The sequence below is a fragment of the Oncorhynchus gorbuscha genome, unplaced genomic scaffold (assembly GCF_021184085.1).
Source record: "Oncorhynchus gorbuscha isolate QuinsamMale2020 ecotype Even-year unplaced genomic scaffold, OgorEven_v1.0 Un_scaffold_676, whole genome shotgun sequence".
Taxonomy (NCBI): domain Eukaryota; kingdom Metazoa; phylum Chordata; class Actinopteri; order Salmoniformes; family Salmonidae; genus Oncorhynchus; species Oncorhynchus gorbuscha.
Window position 1 is genome coordinate 385,082 of NW_025745494.1, and position 27,131 is coordinate 412,212.

Consider the following 27,131-nt stretch of genomic DNA (forward strand, 5'->3'; position numbering starts at 1 on the left):
ACTAATAAAACAGACTGGCTTTCTACTCTCATGAGTTTCAAATGTTTTCATTTTTTTTTATTACCAAGATAAATTGTCTAACATTGGACAGATCATTTGTACTTTTAAGTCGTCAAAAATAAAATTAGTGTTTTTCTTACCGATATACCCTTGCTTAAGTCCACTGTCACTAAATATATGATTCAAAATGGAGGTGAGGGTTACCTGAGGTGGGTTGAAGACGTTGGCTCAGCCATACCTGTCAGTTAAACTGCATTACACCACTGCTCTTTGAAATGCAATTCAGAAAATGACGTTTTGATTTGAAAAAGGGTGAAGCTGTAGTTGTCTGTAGTCCTGAGGCCATCCTTCCCGAAGCCTGGTCAGTATTTATTAGCTTAAACAAAGAACGTCTGACGTTTAAAAAAAAAACACTTCACATTTAAATAGTCATTCTTGTTACGACCAGTAGAGGGCGCTGGTGCACCTCTTTACCAGCCAGGAGCTCGAGAAACACTTTAAATATCACATTCCAGTTTATTAACAAATCAATGATTGAAACCATCTCATCAGAAACTCGATCCACACAGTTGCTTTCGTATTAACAGAGAATATCAGGTGGTTCCTCCAGACAGCCACCTCCTTGAGAATTAAATTACGTTTTATTTGTGTCTGTAGTGCATTTGGGTTCGATCCTGAGACGTCTCCTCAGTATCTGTACCAACAGAGTTCAATTCCCTGACAATTGTAACTTTCCCAAAGATATCCAGGTTTTTCCCAGAAATCCTGCTTCTGGCAAGTCTCCTGGAATCAGGATCGAGTTAGAAGATACACAGATTTCTGGAAAATCTGGGGAATTTTTTGCTAATGGAGACAGTGCTCTCACTTTGTCCCTGTAGTCAGTCAGTCTGGCAACCCATGAGAGAGATGTGTAGTGTTGACACAGGTAGTCTCTGTACACAGACAGACAGGTGTGGCTGATATTAGGAGTCGTCCTGTGGGCCAGGTTTGTTACACATGAGTTTAGCTGCCAGAGATCCGTACGCGTTGCTTTTAGCCTCCGGCTGGACCTTGTCCTTACATTTTCTCCCTGTAGCAGAGACAAGACATATAGATCATTAGAGAGGTGGTCTACATTCACCATGTTATTCTGTTGCTGGGGATAATGCGCCTTCACCATGTTATTCTGTTGCTGGGGATAATGCACATTCACCACGTTATTCTGTTGCTGGGGATAATGCACATTCACCACGTTATTCTGTTGCTGGGGATAATGCACATTCACCATGTTATTCTGTTGCTGGGGATAATGCACATTCACCATGTTATTCTGTTGCTGGGGATAATGCACATTCACCATGTTATTCTGTTGCTGGGGATAATGCACATTCACCATGTTATTCTGTTGCTGGGGATAATGCCACGTTATTCTGTTGCTGGGGATAATGCACATTCACCATGTTATTCTGTTGCTGGGGATAATGCACATTCACCATGTTATTTCTACTGCTGGGGATAATGCATGTTAACCTCACCTCCTGGCTATTGAGAGATGTCTGAACAGGTTTACTGTAGGGTAAGACACTAAGCACCCCAGTCCAACCCTAGTCCTCCAGTACCCCCAACAGCCCAACCCTAGTCCTCCAGTACACACAACAGCCCAACCCTAGTCCTCCAGTACCCCCAACAGCCCAACCCCGGTCCTCCAGTACCCCCAACAGCCCAACCCCGGTCCTCCAGTACACCCCAACAGCCCAACCCCGGTCCTCCAGTACACCCCAACAGCCCAACCCCGGTCCTCCAGTAACCCCAACAGCCCAACCCTAGTCCTCCAGTACCCCCAACAGCCCAACCCTAGTCCTCCAGTACCCCCCAACAGCCCAACCCCGGTCCTCCAGTACCCCCAACAGCCCAACTCCGGTCCTCCAGTACCCCCAACAGCCCAACTCCGGTCCTCCAGTACCCCCCCCAACAGCCCAACCCCAGTCCTCCAGTACCCCCAACAACCCAACCCCGGTCCTCCAGTAACCCCAACAGCCCAACCCCGGTCCTCCAGTAACCCCAACAGCCCAACTCCGGTCCTCCAGTAACCCCCAACAACCCAACCCCGGTCCTCCAGTAACCCCAACAGCCCATGTTACCCCGGTCCTCCAGTAACCCCAACAGCCCAACTCCGGTCCTCCAGTACCCCCCAACAGCCCAACTCCGGTCCTCCAGTAACCCCAACAGCCCAACTCCGGTCCTCCAGTAAATCTCGTCTTGGATATTACATCAAGATGTTACTAATGCTCTCATTCATTTCTATTTGTTGTAGGAGAAGTATATAGTTAAATGCAACTCGTTTATTAGTATATTAGTATATAGTTACCTGGTATTTTCCCCATGGCTATAAAGGTAATGTTTTCAGTCTTGATCTTGGGTCTGTCTCTGGCTATCAGGAAGACTCCAATGAATGAGAGACAGGCAGCTGGAGGAGGAGTTCAGAGGAAGGTTATGTTCGGATATCATTCTAAAATCAACTGGAGTTGGAATCACAGCGTTTACAATTTTGGAGTCATCTGAACCCTTTTTAAAAATGTTTTTATTTTACCTTTATTTAACCAGTTAAGAACAAATTCTTATTTTCAATGACGAGCCTAGGAACAGTGGGTTAACTGCCTAAGTTCAGGGATTCAGCTCCACTAAGAGGGGATTCGAAACTTGCAACCTTTCAATTACTAGTCCAACGCTCTAACCACTAGGCTACCCTGCCGCCCCAACCCACAGGAGTGATAAACGGTCTCTGGAGTTCACTGGGACGGTGTACTAAACTCCACTGGTTCTCCACTGGGGACGGTGTACTAAACTCCACTGGGACGGTGTACTAAACTCCACTGGGACGGTGTACTAAACTCCACTAAGAGTTCACTGGGACAGTGTACTAAACTCCACTAAGAGTTCACTGGGACAGTGTACTAAACTCCACTGGGACGGTGTACTAAACTCCACTAAGAGTTCACTGGGACATTGTACTAAACTCCACTGGGACGGTGTACTAAACTCCACTGGGACGGTGTACTAAACTCCACTAAGAGTTCACTGGGACGGTGTACTAAACTCCACTAAGAGTTCACTGGGACGGTGTACTAAACTCCACTGGGACGGTGTACTAAACTCCACTCAGAGTTCACTGGGACAGTGTACTAAACTCCACTAAGAGTTCACTGGGACAGTGTACTAAACTCCACTAAGAGTTCACTGGGACAGTGTACTAAACTCCACTGGGACGGTGTACTAAACTCCACTAAGAGTTCACTGGGACGGTGTACTAAACTCCACTAAGAGTTCATTGGGACAGTGTACTAAACTCCACTAAGAGTAACCAGATACAGGGACTGAAAAGAGTATCCACAGCCCCTACTCTAGACGTCAAGGCCCGTATTCAGGTGGAACGTCAAGGCCCGTATTCAGGTGGAATGTCAAGGCCCGTATTCAGGTGGAATGTCAAGGCCTGTATTCTTAAAAAGACAGTACTAATGGGGTTTTGCATACTACTTACCCAAAGAGAAACATTAAAATATTGAGCAAAGCCAAGCCCTGGAATTCCTGGTAAAATACTATTCCTGCAAAAGAAAAGTAGGTTAACACCAAGCCAAAACAACACGAGAGAGAGAGACAGAGAGAGAGAGAGAGACAGAGAGAGACACAGAGAGAGACACAGAGAGAGACACAGAGAGGGAGAGAGAGACACAGAGAGGGAGAGAGAGACACAGAGAGGGAGAGAGAGACAGAGAGGGAGAGAGAGGGAGAGAGAGACACATAGAGGGAGAGAGAGACAGAGAGGGAGAGAGAGACAGAGAGGGAGAGAGAGACACAGAGAGGGAGAGAGAGACACAGAGAGGGAGAGAGAGAGACAGAGAGAGAGAGAGAGACACAGAGAGGGAGAGAGAGACACAGAGAGGAGAGAGACAGACACAGAGAGGGAGAGAGACAGACACAGAGAGGGAGAGAGACAGACACAGAGAGGGAGAGAGACAGACACAGAGAGGGAGAGAGACAGACACAGAGAGGGAGAGACACAGACACAGAGAGGGAGAGACACAGAGAGGGAGAGACACAGAGAGGGAGAGACACAGAGAGGGAGAGACACAGAGAGGGAGAGAGAGAGGGAGAGACAGAGAGGGAGGACACAGAGAGAGAGACAGAGAGGGAGAGAGAGGAGGGAGAGAGAGACACAGAGAGGGAGAGAGAGACACAGAGAGGGAGAGAGAGACACAGAGAGGGAGAGAGAGACACAGAGAGGGAGAGAGAGACACAGAGAGGGAGAGGGAGAGAGAGAGACTGAGAGAGAGAGGCAGCTGTCCATATCTAGAGGATAAACTCTAATTAGTATGGAGCACCAGACCATGACACATTTTGGGATGCGTCCCCAAATGCCATCCGTGTCTTTATTTAGTGCCCTACTTTTGACCAGGGCCCATAGGAAGTAGTGTACTATCTAGGGAATAGGGTGCCATTTGGGATGCAATCTTTGGCTCTTTTAGGTTTTCAGTGGAGTTGCACAGAGTTAGCCTGGCAGAGTCACAGAACAACAAATATAAGTCCTCCGGAGATGGGAAAACAGAGCGAGCCAGGCAGAGTGATTATTTTACCTCCAACTTATTGTCTCATCGCTGCAACTCCCCAACGGGCTCGTGAGGCGAAGGTCGAGTCACGTGTCCTCTGAAACATGACCCGCCAAACCACACTTCACAACACCTGCCCGCTTAACCCGGAAGCCAGCTGCACCAATGTGTCGGAGGAAACACCGTTCGACTGAAGTCAGCCTGCAGGCACCCGGCCCGCCACAAGGAGTCGCTAGAGCGCCATGAGCCAAGTAAAGCCCCCTCCCGGCCAAACCCTCCCCTTATCCCGGACGACGCTGGGGCCAAACCCTCCCGGACGACGCTGGGGCCAAACCCTCGCCGGACGACGCTGGGGCCAAACCCTCCCCGGACGACGCTGGGGCCAAACCCTCGCCGGACGACGCTGGGGCCAAACCCTCCCCGGACGACGCTGGGGCCAAACCCTCCCCGGACGACGCTGGGGCCAAACCCTCCCCGGACGACGCTGGGGCCAAACCCTCCCCGGACGACGCTGGGGCCAAACCCTCCCGGACGACGCTGGGGCCAAACCCTCCCGGACGACGCTGGGGCCAAACCCTCCCGGACGACGCTGGGGCCAAACCCTCCCCGGACGACGCTGGGGCCAAACCCTCCCGGACGACGCTGGGGCCAAACCCTCCCGGACGACGCTGGGGCCAAACCCTCCCCGGACGACGCTGGGGCCAAACCCTCCCCTAACCCCGGACGACGCTGGGGCCAAACCCTCCCCTAACCCCGGACGACGCTGGGCCAAACCCTCCCCTAACCCCGGACGACGCTGGGCCAAACCCTCCCCTAACCCCGGACGACGCTGGGCCAAACCCTCCCCTAACCCCGGACGACGCTGGGCCAAACCCTCCCCTAACCCCGGACGACGCTGGGCCAAACCCTCCCCTAACCCCGGACGACGCTGGGCCAAACCCTCCCCTAACCCCGGACAAGTTCTGGTTAAACAACGTACCTGCGGTAATGGCACTGGCCAATTAGCTGAGTTCTGGTTAAACCTGTGGTAATGGCACTGGCCAATTAGCTGAGTTCTGGTTAATCAACGTACCTGCTGTAATGGCACTGGCCAATTAGCTGAGTTCTGGTTAATCAACGTAATGGCACTGGCCAATTAGCTGAGTTCTGGTTAAACAACGTGCTGGCACTGGCCAATTAGCTGAGTTCTGGTTAAACAACGTACCTGCTGTAATGGCACAGGCCAATTAGCTGAGTTCTGGTTAATCAACGTACCTGCTGTAATGGCACTGGCCAATTAGCTGAGTTCTGGTTAATCAACGTACCTGCGGTAATGGCACTGGCCAATTAGCTGAGTTCTGGTTAAACAACGTACCTGCGGTAATGGCACTGGCCAATTAGCTGAGTTCTGGTTAATCAACGTACCTGCTGTAATGGCACTGGCCAATTAGCTGAGTTCTGGTTAATCAACGTACCTGCGGTAATGGCACTGGCCAATTAGCTGAGTTCTGGTTAAACAACGTACCTGCGGTAATGGCACTGGCCAATTAGCTGAGTTCTGGTTAATCAACGTACCTGCGGTAATGGCACTGGCCAATTAGCTGAGTTCTGGTTAATCAACGTACCTGCTGTAATGGCACTGGCCAATTAGCTGAGTTCTGGTTAATCAACGTACCTGCTGTAATGGCACTGGCCAATTAGCTGAGTTCTGGTTAATCAACGTACCTGCGGTAATGGCACTGGCCAATTAGCTGAGTTCTGGTTAATCAACGTCTTGGCCAATTAGCTGAGTTCTGGTTAATCAACATACCTGCTGTAATGGCACTGGCCAATTAGCTGAGTTCTGGTTAAACCTGTGGTAATGGCACTGGCCAATTAGCTGAGTTCTGGTTAAACAACGTACCTGCTGTAATGGCACTGGCCAATTAGCTGAGTTCTAGTTAATCAACGTACCTGCTGTAATGGCACTGGCCAATTAGCTGAGTTCTAGTTAATCAACGTACCTGCTGTAATGGCACTGGCCAATTAGCTGAGTTCTAGTTATAATAATAATAATAATAATAATAATAATAATAATAATATATGCCATTTAGCAGACGCTTTTATCCAAAGCGACTTACAGTCATGTGTGCATACATTCTACGTATGGGTGGTCCCGGGGATCGAACCCACTACCCTGGCGTTACAAGCGCCATGCTCTACCAACTGAGCTACAGAAGGACCACTAGTTAATCAACGTACCTGCTGTAATGGCACTGGCCAATTAGCTGAGTTCTGGTTAATCAACGTACCTGCTGTAATGGCACTGGCCAATTAGCTGAGTTCTGGTTAACCAACGTACCTGCGGTAATGGCACTGGCCAATTAGCTGAGTTCTGGTTAAACAACGTACCTGCTGTAATGGCACTGGCCAATTAGCTGAGTTCTAGTTAATCAACGTACCTGCTGTAATGGCACTGGCCAATTAGCTGAGTTCTGGTTAAACAACGTACCTGCTGTAATGGCACTGGCCAATTAGCTGAGTTCTGGTTAATCAACGTACCTGCGGTAATGGCACTGGCCAATTAGCTGAGTTCTGGTTAATCAACGTAATGGCACTGGCCAATTAGCTGAGTTCTGGTTAATCAACATACCTGCTGTAATGGCACTGGCCAATTAGCTGAGTTCTGGTTAAACCTGTGGTAATGGCACTGGCCAATTAGCTGAGTTCTGGTTAAACAACGTACCTGCTGTAATGGCACTGGCCAATTAGCTGAGTTCTAGTTAATCAACGTACCTGCTGTAATGGCACTGGCCAATTAGCTGAGTTCTAGTTAATCAACGTACCTGCTGTAATGGCACTGGCCAATTAGCTGAGTTCTAGTTATAATAATAATAATAATAATAATAATAATAATATATGCCATTTAGCAGACGCTTTTATCCAAAGCGACTTACAGTCATGTGTGCATACATTCTACGTATGGGTGGTCCCGGGGATCGAACCCACTACCCTGGCGTTACAAGCGCCATGCTCTACCAACTGAGCTACAGAAGGACCACTAGTTAATCAACGTACCTGCTGTAATGGCACTGGCCAATTAGCTGAGTTCTGGTTAATCAACGTACCTGCTGTAATGGCACTGGCCAATTAGCTGAGTTCTGGTTAACCAACGTACCTGCGGTAATGGCACTGGCCAATTAGCTGAGTTCTGGTTAAACAACGTGGCTGTAATGGCACTGGCCAATTAGCTGAGTTCTAGTTAATCAACGTATGCTGTAATGGCACTGGCCAATTAGCTGAGTTCTGGTTAAACAACGTACCTGCGGTAATGGCACTGGCCAATTAGCTGAGTTCTGGTTAAACAACGTACCTGCGGTAATGGCACTGGCCAATTAGCTGAGTTCTGGTTAAACAACGTACCTGCTGTAATGGCACTGGCCAATTAGCTGAGTTCTAGTTAATCAACGTACCTGCTGTAATGGCACTGGCCAATTAGCTGAGTTCTGGTTAAACAACGTACCTGCTGTAATGGCACTGGCCAATTAGCTGAGTTCTAGTTAATCAACGTACCTGCCGTAATGGCACTGGCCAATTAGCTGAGTTCTGGTTAAACAACGTACCTGCTGTAATGGCACTGGCCAATTAGCTGAGTTCTAGTTAATCAACGTACCTGCTGTAATGGCACTGGCAGTGAAGAACACAAAGTTGATGGGGACGACCTCCGTGGCGTCAAACATCTTCATGGCTTGATTAAGGAACCTGAGAACAGCCAGGACAGATTAAAGAGAGGCCTCTGAGGGCCATGTGAATGATATGACCATCATACTACCGGAGCATCATCCCATCACACGGTGGACTCATCCATCATACTACCGGAGCATCATCCCATCACGCGGTGGACTCATCCCATCACGCGGTGGACTCATCCCATCACGCGGTGGACTCATCCCATCACGCGGTGGACTCATCCCATCACGCGGTGGACTCATCAGTCATACTACCGGAGCATCATCCCATCACGCGGTGGACTCATCCCATCACGTGGTGGACTCATCCCATCACGCGGTGGACTCATCCCATCACGCGGTGGACTCATCCCATCACGCGGTGGACTCATCCCATCACGCGGTGGACTCATCCCATCACGCGGTGGACTCATCCCATCATACTACCGGAGCATCATCCCATCACACGGTGGACTCATCCATCATACTACCGGAGCATCATCCCATCACACGGTGGATTCATCCATCATACTACCGGAGCATCATTCCATCACGCGGTGGACTCATCCATCATACTACCGGAGCATCATCCCATCACGCGGTGGACTCATCCGTCATACTACCGGAGCATCATCCCATCACGCGGTGGACTCATCCGTCATACTACCGGAGCATCATCCCATCACGCGGTGGACTCATCCGTCATACTACCGGAGCATCATCCCATCACACGGTGGACTCATCCATCATACTACCGGAGCATCATCCCATCACGCGGTGGACTCATCCGTCATACTACCGGAGCATCATCCCATCACGCTGTGGACTCATCCGTCATACTACCGGAGCATCATCCCATCACCTCATCCGTCATACTACCGGAGCATCATCCCATCACGCGGTGGACTCATCCGTCATACTACCGGAGCATCATCCCATCACACGGTGGACTCATCCATCATACTACCGGAGCATCATCCCATCATAACTGTGGACTCATCCATCATACTACTGGAGCATCATCCCATCACACAGTGGATTCATCCATCATACTACCGGAGCATCATCCCATCATAATACTGTGGACTCATCCATCATACTACTGGAGCATCATCCCATCACACAGTGGATTCATCCATCATACTACCGGAGCATCATCCCATCATACTACCGGAGCATCATCCCATCATAATACTGTGGATTCATCCATCATACTACCGGAGCATCATCCCATCACACAGTGGATTCATCCATCATACTATCGGAGCTTCATCCCCTCACACAGGGGATTCATCCATCATACTACCGGATCATCATCCCATCACACAGTGGATTCATCCATCATAATACCGGAGCATCATCCCATCACACAGTGGATTCATCCATCATAATACCGTGGATTCATCCATCATAATACCGTGGATTCATCCATCATAATACCGTGGATTCATCCATCATAATACAGTGGATTCATCCATCATAATACCGTGGATTCATCCATCATAATACAGTGGATTCATCCATCATAATACCGTGGATTCATCCATCATAATACAGTGGATTCATCCATCATAATAGCGTGGATTCATCCATCATAATACAGTGGATTCATCCATCATAATACCGTGGATTCATCCATCATAATACAGTGGATTCATCCATCATAATACCGTGGATTCATCCATCATAATACAGTGGATTCATCCATCATACTACCGGAGCATCATCCCATCACACAGGGGATTCATCCCATCACACAGGGGATTCATCCATCATAATACCGTAGATTCATCCATCATACTACCGGAGCATCATCCCATCACACAGGGGATTCATCCATCATAATACCGTGGATTCATCCATCATACTACCGGAGCTTCATCCCATCACAGTTCTGCTCTGACAAGGTCACAATGTCCAATACGTTTTTACACTTCACATTTACGTCAATACTCTGTAGAATTGAATCTGCTGTCAGGGGAAGTGGAGACACATTGGACTTACTTTATCTGGAAGGCACAGGAGGCCACCATGACCACCACCATGACGTAGAAGATGGGGTAGGTGAGCTGGAGATCTCCCTTTAGGGACTCCGTGATCATCCCAGACACAGCTTTGACCGAGATCACCGTCAGGGAGGCTAAAACAACAGGGACAGCGTGACTATTTCCTGGAGTAATGCATCCCATTCTGAAACGTGATAACCATGATCCCCCATAGAGTCTGTCAGAGTTCTTACCCAGCAGAGCCACCAGCAGCATCACTATGGTTATGTGCTTGATATTCCTCATCTTGTACAAATAGAGCAGGATAGAAAACACTATGACCTCTAGAAACTGGAGAGGGAGAGAAGGAGAGAGAGAGGGAGAGAAGGGAGAGAAGGAGAGAGAGGGAGAGAAGGAGAGAGAGGGAGAGAGGAGAGAGAGGAGGAAAGCGAGAAAAAAAACATAACATTAATAATATTGAACTGGTTTCCATAAAGTCCATCTCAAAGCTTCACAGTGATTGACACAGCCTGGATATCTGATCGCAGTAACAGAGTCCTCAGCCAGCAGCAGCACGGATATCTGATCGCAGTAACAGAGTCCTCAGCCAGCAGCAGCACGGATATCTGATCGCAGTAACAGAGTCCTCAGCCAGCAGCAGCACGGATATCTGATCGCAGTAACAGAGTCCTCAGCCAGCAGCACGGACATCTGATCGCAGTAACAGAGTCCTCAGCACGGGTATCTGATCGCAGTAACAGAGTCCTCAGCCAGCAGCACGGACATCTGATCGCAGTAACAGAGTCCTCAGCACGGGTATCTGATCACAGTAACAGAGTCCTCAGCCAGCAGCACAGGTTTCTGATCGCAGTAACAGCAGCGAGCACATGGTACTCTATATTAGGGAATAGTACTCTATATTAGGGAATAGTACTCTATATTAGGGAATAGTACTCTATATAGGGAATAGTACTCTATATAGGGAATAGTACTCTATATAGGGAATAGTACTCTATATAGGGAATAGTACTCTATATAGGGAATAGTACTCTATATAGGGAATAGTACTCTATATAGGGAATAGTACTCTATATAGGGAATAGTACTCTATATAGGGAATAGTTTAGTACTCTATATAGGGAATAGTTTAGTAGTACTCTATATAGGGAATAGTTTATTCGTACTCTATATAGGGAATAGTACTCTATATAGGGAATAGTTTAATAGTACTCTATATAGGGAATAGTTTAATAGTACTCTATATAGGGAATAGTTTAATAGTACTCTATATAGGGAATAGTTTAATAGTACTCTATATAGGGAATAGTTTAACACTATATAGGGAATAGTTTAATAGTACTCTATATAGGGAATAGTTTAGTAGTACTCTATATAGGGAATAGTACTCTATATAGGGAATAGTTTAGTAGTACTCTATATAGGGAATAGTTTTGTAGTACTCTATATAGGGAATAGTTTTGTAGTACTCTATATAGGGAATAGTTTTGTAGTACTCTATATAGGGAATAGTTTAGTAGTACTCTATATAGGGAATAGGACTCTATATAGGGAATAGTTTAGTAGTACTCTATATAGGGAATAGTTTAGTAGTACTCTATATAGGGAATAGTTTAGTAGTACTCTATATAGGGAATAGTTTAGTAGTACTCTATATAGGGAATAGTTTAGTAGTACTCTATATAGGGAATAGTTTAGTAGTACTCTATATAGGGAATAGTTTAGTAGTACTCTATATAGGGAATAGTTTAGTAGTACTCTATATAGGGAATAGGGTGCCATTTGGGACTCAGATATAAACATCATCAGTCAGGACTGTCAGCGACTAACATGTTAAAAGGTCTCCGTTCCCTCCCTCCCTCCCTCCCTCCCTCCCTCCCTCCCTCCCTCCCTCCCTCCCTCCCTCCCTCCCTCCCTCCCTCCCTCCCTCCCTCCCTCCCTAAGGACGTTAGGACTGCCAGCGACTAACATGTTAAAAGGTCTCCCGTTCCATGGCTGTGGTCTGTTGACACAACACATTTGTGCCTCTCTCTCTCCTCCCCCCCCTCCCTCCCGCCCTCCCTCTCCCCGCCCGCCCTCCCTCCCTCTCCCCGCCCGCCCTCCCTCCCTCCCTCTCCCCTCCCTCCCATTCCAGTCTAAGTACATTGAGGTCTCGCTCAGTAAATAAGACTGGAGCAGGATGTGATGAATATGGGTGTGACCTGATATACAAGACAGCCAATCAGCATTAACTCCACTGGGCGCTGTCTGGATGGGCTAGTAGGTCCTCTAAAACCATGTTAGGGTACATACCAGGCAGCATTAACTCCACTGGGCGCTGTCTGGATGGGTTAGTAGGTCCTCTAAAACCATGTTAGGGTACATACCAGGCAGCATTAACTCCACTGGGCGCTGTCTGGATGGGCTAGTAGGTCCTCTAAAACCATGTTAGGGTACATACCAATCAGCATTAACTCCACTGGGCGCTGTCTGGATGGGCTAGTAGGTCCTCTAAAACCATGTTAGGGTACATACCAGGCAGCATTAACTCCACTGGGCGCTGTCTGGATGGGCTAGTAGGTCCTCTAAAACCATGTTAGGGTACATACCAGGCAGCATTAACTCCACTGGGCGCTGTCTGGATGGGCTAGTAGGTCCTCTAAAACCATGTTAGGGTACATTCCAGGTGTACATACCAGGCGTGGGTCGGGGTACATACCAGGCGTGGGTCGGGGTACATACCAGGCGTGGGTCGGGGTACATACCAGGCGTGGGTCGGGGGCGTGGGTCGGGGTACATACCAGGCGTGGGTCGGGGTACATACCAGGCGTGGGTCGGGGTACATACCAGGCGTGGGTCGGGGTACATACCAGGCGTGGGTCGGGGTACATACCAGGCGTGGGTCGGGGTACATACCAGGCGTGGGTCGGGGTACATACCAGGTGTGGGTCAGGGTACATACCAGGTGTGGGTCAGGGTACATACCAGGTGTGGGTCAGGGTACATACCAGGTGTGGGTCAGGGTACATACCAGGTAAATCAGGAACTGCCAGCTGACAGCGTATCTCTGGACCAGGTGGGCGGTGATGTGGGTGGAGGTGTGGGGGGCAAAGGTGACCAGGAGATAGGTTCCCACCACTGCTAGTGCGCCACCTGTAGGTCAGGAAGAGAATCACACGAGTACTGAACCATCCTATTCACCCGAGTATCATATGACACGGAGTAACTGATCTGCTTAATCAGTACTATGACACGGAGTAACTGATCTGCTTAATCAGTACTATGACATGGAGTAACTGATCAGTTTAATCAGTACTATGACACGGAGTAACTGATCAGTTTAATCAGTACTGAGCTTCAGCATTAATGTTTCATTTCAGTACTGCTAACCATGTGTATGTTATGACACGGAGTACTATGACAACCAGCGTCAACGTGGGAACTCATACCTAGCCAGCTCCTCTCTCCTCCTCGACGTCAACCAGACATAATGTTTCGTAACGTGGGAACTCATACCTAGCCAGCTCCTCTCTCCTCCTCGACGTCAACCAGACATAATGTTTCGTAACGTGGGAACTCATACCTAGCCAGCTCCTCTCTCCTCCTCGACGTCAACCAGACATAATGTTTCGTAACGTGGGAACTCATACCTAAATCATACCACTCGTCTTTATGGGGCGGTGGTTAGAGCGATGGACTAGAAACCGAACGGTTTCAAGACTGAATCCCCGAGCTGACCAGGCACAAATCTGTCGTTCTGCCCCTAAAACAAGGCAGTTAACCCACTGTTCCTAGGCTGTCATTGAAAATAAGGATTTGTTCTTAACTTACTTGCCTAGTTAAGTAAAAAATAAAATCAACATCACAATGATTATGTCCTGAGGGGTTTGATTAGCGCTGTGTGTGTGTGTACAAACTTACCAACAATATCAGTGGCTCGTAGCGTCTCTTTAAGGAACACCACAGAGATGACCGCACTCGCTGAAAGAGAAGGCAGACATTAAGGAACACCACAGAGATGACTGAAAGAGATGGCAGACATTAAGGAACTTCACAGAGATGACAGACATTAAGGAACACCACAGAGATGACAGACATTAAGGAACACCACAGAGATGACTGACATTAAGGAACACCACAGAGATGACTGACATTAAGGAACACCACAGAGATGACTGACATTAAGGAACACCACAGAGATGACAGACATTAAGGAACACCACAGAGATGACAGATATTAAGGAACACCACAGAGATGACTGAAAGAGATGACAGACATTAAGGAACACCACAGAGATGACTGACATTAAGGAACACCACAGAGATGACTGACATTAAGGAACACCACAGAGATGACTGACATTAAGGAACACCACAGAGATGACTGACATTAAGGAACACCACAGAGATGACTGACATTAAGGAACACCACAGAGATGACATATTAAGGAACACCACAGAGATGACATATTAAGGAACACCACAGAGATGACATATTAAGGAACACCACAGAGATGACATTAAGGAACACCACAGAGATGACATATTAAGGAACACCACAGAGATGACTGACATTAAGGAACATCACAGAGATGACTGACATTAAGGAACACCACAGAGATGACTGACATTAAGGAACACCACAGAGATGACTGACATTAAGGAACACCACAGAGATGACTGACATTAAGGAACACCACAGAGATGACTGAAAGAGAAGGCAGACATTAAGGAACACCACAGAGATGACTGACATTAAGGAACACCACAGAGATGACTGACATTAAGGAACACCACAGAGATGACATATTAAGGAACACCACAGAGATGACTGACATTAAGGAACATCACAGAGATGACTGACATTAAGGAACACCACAGAGATGACTGACATTAAGGAACACCACAGAGATGACTGACATTAAGGAACACCACAGAGATGACTGACATTAAGGAACACCACAGAGATGACTGACATTAAGGAACACCACAGAGATGACTGACATTAAGGAACACCACAGAGATGACTGACATTAAGGAACACCACAGAGATGACTGACATTAAGGAACACCACAGAGATGACTGACATTAAGGAACACCACAGAGATGACTGACATTAAGGAACACCACAGAGATGACTGACATTAAGGAACACCACAGAGATGACAGATATTAAGGAACACCACAGAGATGACTGACATTAAGGAACACCACAGAGATGACATATTAAGGAACACCACAGAGATGACATATTAAGGAACACCACAGAGATGACATATTAAGGAACACCACAGAGATGACATTAAGGAACACCACAGAGATGACATATTAAGGAACACCACAGAGATGACTGACATTAAGGAACACCACAGAGATGACAGACATTAAGGAACACCACAGAGATGACAGACATTAAGGAACACCACAGAGATGACATATTAAGGAACACCACAGAGATGACTGACATTAAGGAACACCACAGAGATGACATATTAAGGAACACCACAGAGATGACATATTAAGGAACACCACAGAGATGACATATTAAGGAACACCACAGAGATGACATATTAAGGAACACCACAGAGATGACATATTAAGGAACACCACAGAGATGACATATTAAGGAACACCACAGAGATGACATATTAAGGAACACCACAGAGATGACTGACATTAAGGAACATCACAGAGATGACTGACATTAAGGAACACCACAGAGATGACTGACATTAAGGAACACCACAGAGATGACTGACATTAAGGAACACCACAGAGATGACTGACATTAAGGAACACCACAGAGATGACTGACATTAAGGAACACCACAGAGATGACTGACATTAAGGAACACCACAGAGATGACTGAAAGAGAAGGCAGACATTAAGGAACACCACAGAGATGACTGACATTAAGGAACACCACAGAGATGACTGACATTAAGGAACACCACAGAGATGACTGACATTAAGGAACACCACAGAGATGACTGACATTAAGGAACATCACAGAGATGACTGACATTAAGGAACACCACAGAGATGACTGACATTAAGGAACACCACAGAGATGACTGAAAGAGAAGGCAGACATTAAGGAACACCACAGAGATGACTGACATTAAGGAACACCACAGAGATGACTGACATTAAGGAACACCACAGAGATGACTGACATTAAGGAACACCACAGAGATGACTGACATTAAGGAACACCACAGAGATGACTGACATTAAGGAACACCACAGAGATGACTGACATTAAGGAACACCACAGAGATGAGACATTAAGGAACACCACAGAGATGACAGACATTAAGGAACACCACAGAGATGACTGACATTAAGGAACACCACAGAGATGACTGACATTAAGGAACACCACAGAGATGACTGACATTAAGGAACACCACAGAGATGACTGACATTAAGGAACACCACAGAGATGACTGACATTAAGGAACACCACAGAGATGACTGACATTAAGGAACACCACAGAGATGACTGACATTAAGGAACATCACAGAGATGACTGACATTAAGGAACACCACAGAGATGACTGACATTAAGGAACACCACAGAGATGACTGAAAGAGAAGGCAGACATTAAGGAACACCACAGAGATGACTGACATTAAGGAACACCACAGAGATGACTGACATTAAGGAACACCACAGAGATGACTGACATTAAGGAACACCACAGAGATGACTGACATTAAGGAACACCACAGAGATGACTGACATTAAGGAACACCACAGAGATGACAGACATTAAGGAACACCACAGAGATGACAGATATTAAGGAACACCACAGAGATGACTGAAAGAGATGACAGACATTAAGGAACACCACAGAGATGACTGACATTAAGGAACACCACAGAGATGACTGACATTAAGGAACACCACAGAGATGACTGACATTAAGGAACACCACAGAGATGACTGACATTAAGGAACACCACAGAGATGACTGACATTAAGGAACACCACAGAGATGACTGACATTAAGGAACACCACAGAGATGACAGACATTAAGGAACACCACAGAGATGACATATTAAGGAACACCACAGAGATGACATATTAAGGAACACCACAGAGATGACTGCGCTGGCTGAAAGACGATTAAGGATGCCATTTTACATCTCCCATTTCTTTACATAATAATGCCATGTGTGGTGTCTACCTTCATAGATTCAGTCACCTGGACACTATGTGACCTGCAGTATAGGAATATCCATCTATCATACCTGGTACACACACACCTACAGTCTCACATGTATAGAAGTCTTGTCGCTAATAATCAGAGAGGCTGAGAGAATCTCTGGTGTCGCAGATTCCTACAGAGTCTCTTCCTCTGTCTGTCCTTGGTTAGATTTAATAATTATAATAATCACAGTAATACTGTCACTCTGTCATTCTAACTCCCAGGAACTCAGAGGAAGGTGAAAGGAGGTGAACCCAATGGGTCTCAAAGCAAGGTGAAAGAAGGTGAACCCAATGGGTCTCAAAGCAAGGTGAAAGAAGGTGAACCCAATGGGTCTCAAAGCAAGGTGAAAGAAGGTGAACCCAATGGGTCTCAAAGCAAGGTGAAATGAGGTGAACCCAATGGGTCTCAAAGCAAGGTGAAAGAAGGTGAACCCAATGGGTCTCAAAGCAAGGTGGACCCAATGGGTCTCAAAGCAAGGTGAAAGAAGGTGAACCCAAAGCAAGGTGAAAGAAGGTGAACCCAATGGTCTCAAAGCAAGGTGAAAGAAGGTGAACCCAATGGTCTCAAAGCAAGGTGAAAGAAGGTGAACCCAATGGGTCTCAAAGCAAGGAGAAAGAAGGTGAAAGAAGGTGAACCCAAAGCAAGGAGAAAGAAGGTGAACCCAATAGTCTCAAAGCAAGGTGAAAGAAGGTAAACCCAATAGTCCCAAAGCAAGGTGAAAGAAGGTGAACCCAAAGCAAGGTGAAAGAAGGTGAACCCAATGGGTCTCAAAGCAAGGTGAAAGAAGGTGAACCCAATAGACTCAAAGCCACCATTACAATCTGATCTATAGACTGACATTGTTGTTATGCGTGCCAGAGCTCATATCAACACATTAAAAAATGTGAAGTCACACAATGAAACCATAACTATTGACACGTTGATTTACTGATCTAATAGGAGATGTTGACTGGTTGGTTGGTCCTGCCCACCAGGTGGCTGATAACATCCCATACAGAGAGCTCATCTCACGGTTAAGGGTTTCCCTTCTCTACCTTTGGGACAGACGAGATCCATCTCCTGTAACCATAGCAACTCCTCATGAAGCCAGGAGTCTCGTCGCCGAGAGAAGCTCTCGTGTCGCAGATTCCTACAGTCTCTTCCTCTGTCTGTCCTTGGTTAGATATACTAATAATAATAATATTAATATTTAGTAAATCATATATAGCAGCAGTAGTAGTGTAGTAGTAGTAATAATAGTAGTAGTAGCAGTAGTAGTTTAGTAGCAGTAGTAGTGTAGTAGCAATAGTGGTAGTAACTGTAGTAGTGGTAGTAGTAGTAGTAGTAATAATAAGTGGTAGTAATACTACAGCATCCATTCTAATACCACAGCCTCCATTCTAATACCACAGCCTCCATTCTAATACCACAGCCTCCATTCTAATACTCCAGCATCCATTCTAATACTCCAGCATCCATTCTAATACTCCAGCATCCATTCTAATACTCCAGCATCCATTCTAATACTCCAGCATCCATTCTAATACTCCAGCATCCATTCTAATACAACAGCCTCCATTCTAATACAACAGCCTCCATTCTAATACTCCAGCATCCATTCTAATACTCCAGCATCCATTCTAATACTCCAGCATCCATTCTAATATTCCAGCATCCATTCTAATACTCCAGCATCCATTCTAATACTCCAGCATCCATTCTAATACTCCAGCATCCATTCTAATACTCCAGCATCCATTAATACCACAACATCCATTCTAATACCACAGCATCCATTCTAATACCACAGCATCCATTCTAATACCACAGCATCCATTCTAATACCACAGCATCCATTCTAATACCACAGCATCCATTCTAATACCCCAGCATCCATTCTAATACTCCAGGATCCATTCTAATACTCCAGCATCCATTCTAATACTCCAGCATCCATTCTAATACTCCAGCATCCATTCTAATACTCCAGCATCCATTCTAATACTCCAGCATCCATTAATACCCCAGCATCCATTAATACCACAGCATCCATTCTAATACCCCAGCATCCATTCTAATACCCCAGCATCCATTCTAATACTCCAGCATCCATTCTAATACTCCAGCATCCATTCGAATACTCCAGCATCCATTCTAATACTCCAGCATCCATTCTAATACTCCAGCATCCATTCTAATACTCCAGCATCCATTCTAATACTACAGCATCCATTCTAATACTACAGCATCCATTAATACCACAGCATCCATTCTAATAACACAGCATCCATTCTAATACCACAGCATCCATTCTAATACCCCAGCATCCATTCTAATACCCCAGCATCCATTCTAATACTCCAGCATCCATTCTAATACTCCAGCATCCATTCTAATACTCCAGCATCCATTCTAATACTCCAGCATCCATTCTAATACTCCAGCATCCATTCTAATACCACAGCATCCATTAATACCACAGCATCCATTAATACCACAGCATCCATTCTAATACTCCAGCATCCATTCTAATACTACAGCATCCATTCTAATACTACAGCATCCATTCTAATACTCCAGCATCCATTCTAATACTCCAGCATCCATTCTAATACTCCAGCATCCATTCTAATACTCCAGCATCCATTGCCTGATGAGAAGAGGGGAATAGGTCTATAAAGTACCTGTAGTCGTTACTGGTGTTGAGCATGTGGAAACACCTGATGCAGTTTTCCATGTGTTTTCTCCAAGTCCTTCCACGTTAAACTGTCAGTAAGGCCGGTCTATGACAACACTCTGTGCAGCTTACAGATCCACCAGAGAAGTGGAGACCTATCAGATCTAATAGAACCCAGTGGGCCTGGAACCCGACGGACCTATCAGATCTAATAGAACCCAGTGGGCCTGGAACCCGACGGACCTATCAGATCTAATAGAACCCAGTGGGCCTGGAACCCGACGGACCTATCAGATCTAATAGAACCCAGTGGGCCTGGAACCCGACGGACCTATCAGATCTAATAGAACCCAGTGGGCCTGGAACCCGACGGACCTATCAGATCTAATAGAACCCAGTGGGCCTGGAACCGACGGACCTATCAGATCTAATAGAACCCAGTGGGCCTGGAACTCGACGGACCTATCAGATCTAATAGAACCCAGTGGGCCTGGAACCCGACGGACCTATCAGATCTAATAGAACCCAGTGGGCCTGGAACCGACGGACCTATCAGATCTAATAGAACCCAGTGGGCCTGTAACCCGACGGACCTATCAGATCTAATAGAACCCAGTGGGCCTGGAACCCGACGGACCTATCAGATCTAATAGAACCCAGTGGGCCTGGAACCCGACGGACCTATCAGATCTAATAGAACCCAGTGGGCCTGGAACCGACGGACCTATCAGATCTAATAGAACCCAGTGGGCCTGGAACTCGACGGACCTATCAGATCTAATAGAACCCAGTGGGCCTGGAACCCGACGGACCTATCCGATCTAATAGAACCCACTGGGCCTGGAACCCGACGGACCTATCCGATCTAATAGAACCCAGTGGGCCTGGAACCCGTCGAAGTATGCTTACCCGACGTCACCGATTTTAAACGCTATTAGCGCCACCGCTAACTAGCTAGCCATTTCACATCGGTTACATTACTATTTAATCTCTCTCCTTCACACCCCTCTTCCGTCTCACCCCCCTCCATCTCTCTCCTTCACACCCCCCTCATCTCTCTCCTTCACACCCCCCTCATCTCTCTCCTTCACACCCCCTCATCTCTCTCCTTCACACCCCTCATCTCCTCCTTCACACCCCTCATCTCTCTCCTTCACACCCCTCATCTCTCTCCTTCACACCCCCTCCTTCACACCCCCTCCATCACACCCCTCCATCACACCCCTCCATCACACCCCTCCATCACACCCCTCCATCACACCCCTCCATCACACCCCTCACTCACTACTCCTAAAAGCACCCTGGGATCACTCACTACTCTAAAGCACCCTGGGATCACTCACTACTCCTAAAGCACCCTGGGATCACTCACTACTCCTAAAGCACCCTGGGATCACTCACTACTCCTAAAGCACCCTGGGATCACTCACTACTCCTAAAGCACCCTGGGACTCACTACTCCTAAAGCACCCTGGGATCACTCACTACTCCTAAAGCACCCTGGGATCACTCACTACTCCTAAAGCACCCTGGGATCACTCACTACTCCTAAAGCACCCTGGGATCACTCACTACTCCTAAAGCACCCTGGGATCACTCACTACTCCTAAAGCACCCTGGGATCACTCACTACTCCTAAAGCACCCTGGGATCACTCACTACTCCTAAAGCACCCTGGGATCACTCACTACTCCTAAAGCACCCTGGGATCACTCACTACTCCTAAAGCACCCTGGGATCACTAAAAGCACCCTGGGATCACTCACTACTCCTAAAGCACCCTGGGATCACTCACTACTCCTCACTAAAGCACCCTGGGATCACTCACTACTCCTAAAGCACCCTGGGATCACTCACTACTCCTAAAGCACCCTGGGATCACTCACTACTCCTAAAGCACCCTGGGATCACTCACTACTCCACCCTAAACTCCTAAAGCACCCTGGGATCACTCACTACTCCTAAAGCACCCTGGGATCACTCACTACTCCTAAAGCACCCTGGGATCACTCACTACTCCTAAAGCACCCTGGGATCACTCACTACTCCTAAAGCACCCTGGGATCACTCACTACCCTGGGATCACTCTAAAAGCACCCTGGGATCACTCACTACTCCTAAAGCACCCTGGGATCACTCACTACTCCTAAAGCACCCTGGGATCACTCACTACTCCTAAAGCACCCTGGGATCACTCACTACTCCTAAAGCACCCTGGGATCACTCACTACTCCTAAAGCACCCTGGGATCACTCACTACTCCTAAAGCACCCTGGGATCACTCACTACTCCTAAAGCACCCTGGGATCACTCACTACTCCTAAAGCACCCTGGGATCACTCACTACTCCTAAAGCACCCTGGGATCACTCACTACTCCTAAAGCACCCTGGGATCACTCACTACTCACAACGCACCCTGGGATCACTCACTACTCACAACGCACCCTGGGATCACTCACTACTCACAACACACCCTGGGATCACTCACTACTCACAACGCACCCTGGGATCACTCACAACGCACCCTGGGATCACTCACTACTCACTACTCAAAGTACCCTGGGATCACTACTCACTACTCCTAATGCACCCTGGGATCACTCCCTACTCCTAAAGCACCCTGGGATCACTACTCACTACTCCTAATGCACCCTGGGATCACTACTCACTACTCCTAATGCACCCTGGGATCACTACTCACTACTCCTAATGCACCCTGGGATCACTACTCACTACTCCTAAAGCACCCTGGGATCACTCACTACTCCTAAAGCACCCTGGGATCACTCACTACTCATAAAGCACCCTGGGATCACTCACTACTCCTAAAGCACCCTGGGATCACTCACTACTCCTAAAGCACCCTGGGATCACTCACTACTCATAAAGCACCCTGGGATCACTCACTACTCATAAACCACATGTAGAACTTTCATAGTCCAAAATACTCTCAAAAAAGTAGAGAAATACTGTGATACGATATCTTGGCCATATTGCCCTAGCCTGGTCCCAGGTCTGTTTATGTTGTGTTGCCAACCTTAAGAGTTGGACAGACAGATCTGAGACCAGGCTAGGATAAAGGAGAGGACTGCACCTGAAGGTCAATATTTAACCTGCCATTAGAGTGTTTACACTGAACAGGTGACAGCTGCACCTGTCGGGGTAGAGAACGGCTTCACAGGGATTGGTGGATTACAGAAACCAGCAAGCCATCCGATTGGCTGAAATGGAATGTGTCACCTGGAGGTATATTAGGGCGGCTCTGTAGACGCTGCATCATGATCTGAGGTCAGTTTTATGTTTTTCCCCTTCTGCCCTTCTGAGGGTTAAGGTCAGGATAAGCTGATCCTAGACCTGTCCTTATACAGGCCTAGAGTCAGGATTGGGGAGGATAAGCTGATTCTAGACCTGTCCTTATACAGGTCTCGGGTCAGGATTGGGGAGGATAAGCTGATCCTAGACCTGTCCTTATACAGGTAAATTCTACCAGGAAAGTGGCAATTATAAGAGGGGTTTCATGTTGATGCTTAATGCAAGAAATGATATAAAATTGTCCATAAAATCTAGATAAATAAACAATAATCCTGAAGTTACCTATGACTGAAACACAGCCCAGTGGTGCGATGAGGGAGGCCGGGGCGAAGCCGTAGGCTGCGAAGTTCCCCAGCTCCCCGAGTCCCATCAGACCCACGCCACTCCACCACAGCACTGAGGTGTAGTAGGGCCTGGAGTCGCCGAGCTGGGACTGGCGCATGTGGGCGTATTTCTGACAGCGAGAGGACAGGGCACAGAGTCAAAAGAACAGCACTTCATTCACATGTTAAAGATGAGCATTGGGAAAATACACAAATAATACAGTAGCTAACATAACATCAGTAAACACTAGTGTTGTTTCTGTACACGGCCTCATTAAAACACTAGTGTTGTTTCTCATAGTACTGTACACGGCCTCATTAAAACACTAGTGTTGTTTCTCATAGTACTGTACATTAAAACACTAGTGTTGTTTCTGTACACGGCCTCATTAAAACACTAGTGTTGTTTCTCATAGTACTGTACACGGCCTCAGTAAACACTAGTGTTGTTTCTCATAGTACTGTACACAGCCTCATTAAAACACTAGTGTTGTTTCTCATAGTACTGTACACGGCCTCATTAAAACACTAGTGTTGTTTCTGTACACGGCCTCATTAAAACACTAGTGTTGTTTCTCATAGTACTGTACACAGCCTCATTAAAACACTAGTGTTGTTTCTCATAGTACTGTACACGGCCTCATTAAAACACTAGTGTTGTTTCTCATAGTACTGTACATTAAAACACTAGTGTTGTTTCTCATAGTACTGTACATTAAAACACTAGTGTTGTTTCTGTACATGGCCTCATTAAAACACTAGTGTTGTTTCTCATAGTACTGTACACAGCCTCATTAAAACACTAGTGTTGTTTCTCATAGTACTGTACATTAAAACACTAGTGTTGTTTCTCATAGTACTGTACATTAAAACACTAGTGTTGTTTCTCATAGTACTGTACACAGCCTCATTAAAACACTAGTGTTGTTTCTCATAGTACTGTACACAGCCTCATTAAAACACTAGTGTTGTTTCTCATAGTACTGTACACAGCCTCATTAAAACACTAGTGTTGTTTCTCATAGTACTGTACACAGCCTCATTAAAACACTAGTGTTGTTTCTCATAGTACTGTACACGGCCTCATTAAAACACTAGTGTTGTTTCTCATAGTACTGTACATTAAAACACTAGTGTTGTTTCTCATAGTACTGTACATGGCCTCATTAAAACACTAGTGTTGTTTCTCATAGTACTGTACACAGCCTCATTAAAACACTAGTGTTGTTTCTCATAGTACTGTACACAGCCTCATTAAAACACTAGTGTTGTTTCTCATAGTACTGTACACAGCCTCATTAAAACACTAGTGTTGTTTCTCATAGTACTGTACATTAAAACACTAGTGTTGTTTCTCATAGTACTGTACACAGCCTCATTAAAACACTAGTGTTGTTTCTCATAGTACTGTACACAGCCTCATTAAAACACTAGTGTTGTTTCTCATAGTACTGTACACGGCCTCATTAAAACACTAGTGTTGTATCTCATAGTACTGTACATTAAAACACTAGTGTTGTTTCTCATAGTACTGTACACGGCCTCATTAAAACACTAGTGTTGTATCTCATAGTACTGTACATTAAAACACTAGTGTTGTATCTCATAGTACTGTACATTAAAACACTAGTGTTGTTTCTCATAGTACTGTACACGGCCTCATTAAAACACTAGTGTTGTTTCTGTACACGGCCTCATTAAAACACTAGTGTTGTTTCTCATAGTACTGTACATTAAAACACTAGTGTTGTTTCTCATAGTACTGTACATTAAAACACTAGTGTTGTTTCTCATAGTACTGTACACAGCCTCATTAAAACACTAGTGTTGTTTCTCATAGTACTGTACACGGCCTCATTAAAACACTAGTGTTGTTTCTCATAGTACTGTACATTAAAACACTAGTGTTGTTTCTCATAGTACTGTACATTAAAACACTAGTGTTGTTTCTCATAGTACTGTACACAGCCTCATTAAAACACTAGTGTTGTTTCTCATAGTACTGTACACGGCCTCATTAAAACACTAGTGTTGTTTCTCATAGTACTGTACACGGCCTCATTAAAACACTAGTGTTGTTTCTCATAGTACTGTACACGGCCTCATTAAAACACTAGTGTTGTTTCTCATAGTACTGTACACGGCCTCATTAAAACACTAGTGTTGTATCTCATAGTACTGTACACAGCCTCATTAAAACACGAGTGTTGTTTCTCATAGTACTGTACATTAAAACACTAGTGTTGTTTCTGTACACGGCCTCATTAAAACACTAGTGTTGTATCTCATAGTACTGTACACAGCCTCATTAAAACACTAGTGTTGTATCTCATAGTACTGTACACAGCCTCATTAAAACACTAGTGTTGTATCTCATAGTACTGTACACAGCCTCATTAAAACACTAGTGTTGTTTCTCATAGTACTGTACACAGCCTCATTAAAACACTAGTGTTGTTTCTCATAGTACTGTACACAGCCTCATTAAAACACTAGTGTTGTTTCTCATAGTACTGTACACAGCCTCATTAAAACACTAGTGTTGTTTCTGTACACAGCCTCATTAAAACACTAGTGTTGTTTCTCATAGTACTGTACACAGCCTCATTAAAACACTAGTGTTGTTTCTGTACACAGCCTCATTAAAACACTAGTGTTGTTTCTCATAGTACTGTACACAGCCTCATTAAAACACTAGTGTTGTTTCTGTACACAGCCTCCTAAAACAAACCCTTACCTGTATATTCAGAGAAATGCTGATGAGGAAGTTCCCACATATTGAAATGATGATTCCCAGGAGATAAGTCTGAAAAACAGATCAGAAGGAAACCTCATCATCCCTTAGAGAGGGACACATCATCCCGCAGAGGAGAACGCCACTGGACACGTGACCTCATCCCGCAGAGGAGAACGCCACTGGACGAGTGACCTCATCCCGTAGAGGAGAACGCCACGGGACGAGTGACCTCATCCCGTAGAGGAGAACGCCACTGGACGAGTGACCTCATCCCGTAGAGGAGAACGCCACTGGATGAGTGACCTCATCCCGTAGAGGAGAACGCCACTGGACGAGTGACCTCATCCCGTAGAGGAGAACGCCACTGGACGAGTGACCTCATCCCATAGAGGAGAACGCCACTGGATGAGTGACCTCATCCCATAGAGAGGGACACATCATCCCATAGAGGAGAACGCCACTGGACGCGTGACCTCATCCCGTAGAGAAGGACACATCATCCCATAGAGGAGAATGCCACTGGACGCGTGACCTCATCCCATAGAGGAGAACGCCACTGGACGAGTGACCTCATCCCATAGAGGAGAACACCACTGGACGAGTGACCTCATCCCGTAGAGGAGAACGCC

The 27,131-nt window shown here is 46.3% G+C and overlaps 1 protein-coding gene across 1 annotated transcript; it reads right to left on the minus strand.

Annotated features, from left to right (window-relative positions):
• Nucleotides 1-329: 329 nt before the first annotated feature.
• LOC124019083 (NIPA-like protein 2) lies at nt 330-26,571 on the minus strand (the record flags this gene model as incomplete). Its single annotated transcript, XM_046334445.1, has 9 exons — nt 330-1,069; nt 3,516-3,581; nt 8,215-8,303; nt 10,274-10,409; nt 10,509-10,605; nt 13,283-13,404; nt 14,173-14,232; nt 23,725-23,896; nt 26,503-26,571. Coding segments are annotated over 9 exons (918 nt in total), but the record flags the coding sequence as incomplete, so codon positions are not given.
• Nucleotides 26,572-27,131: the final 560 nt, after the last annotated feature.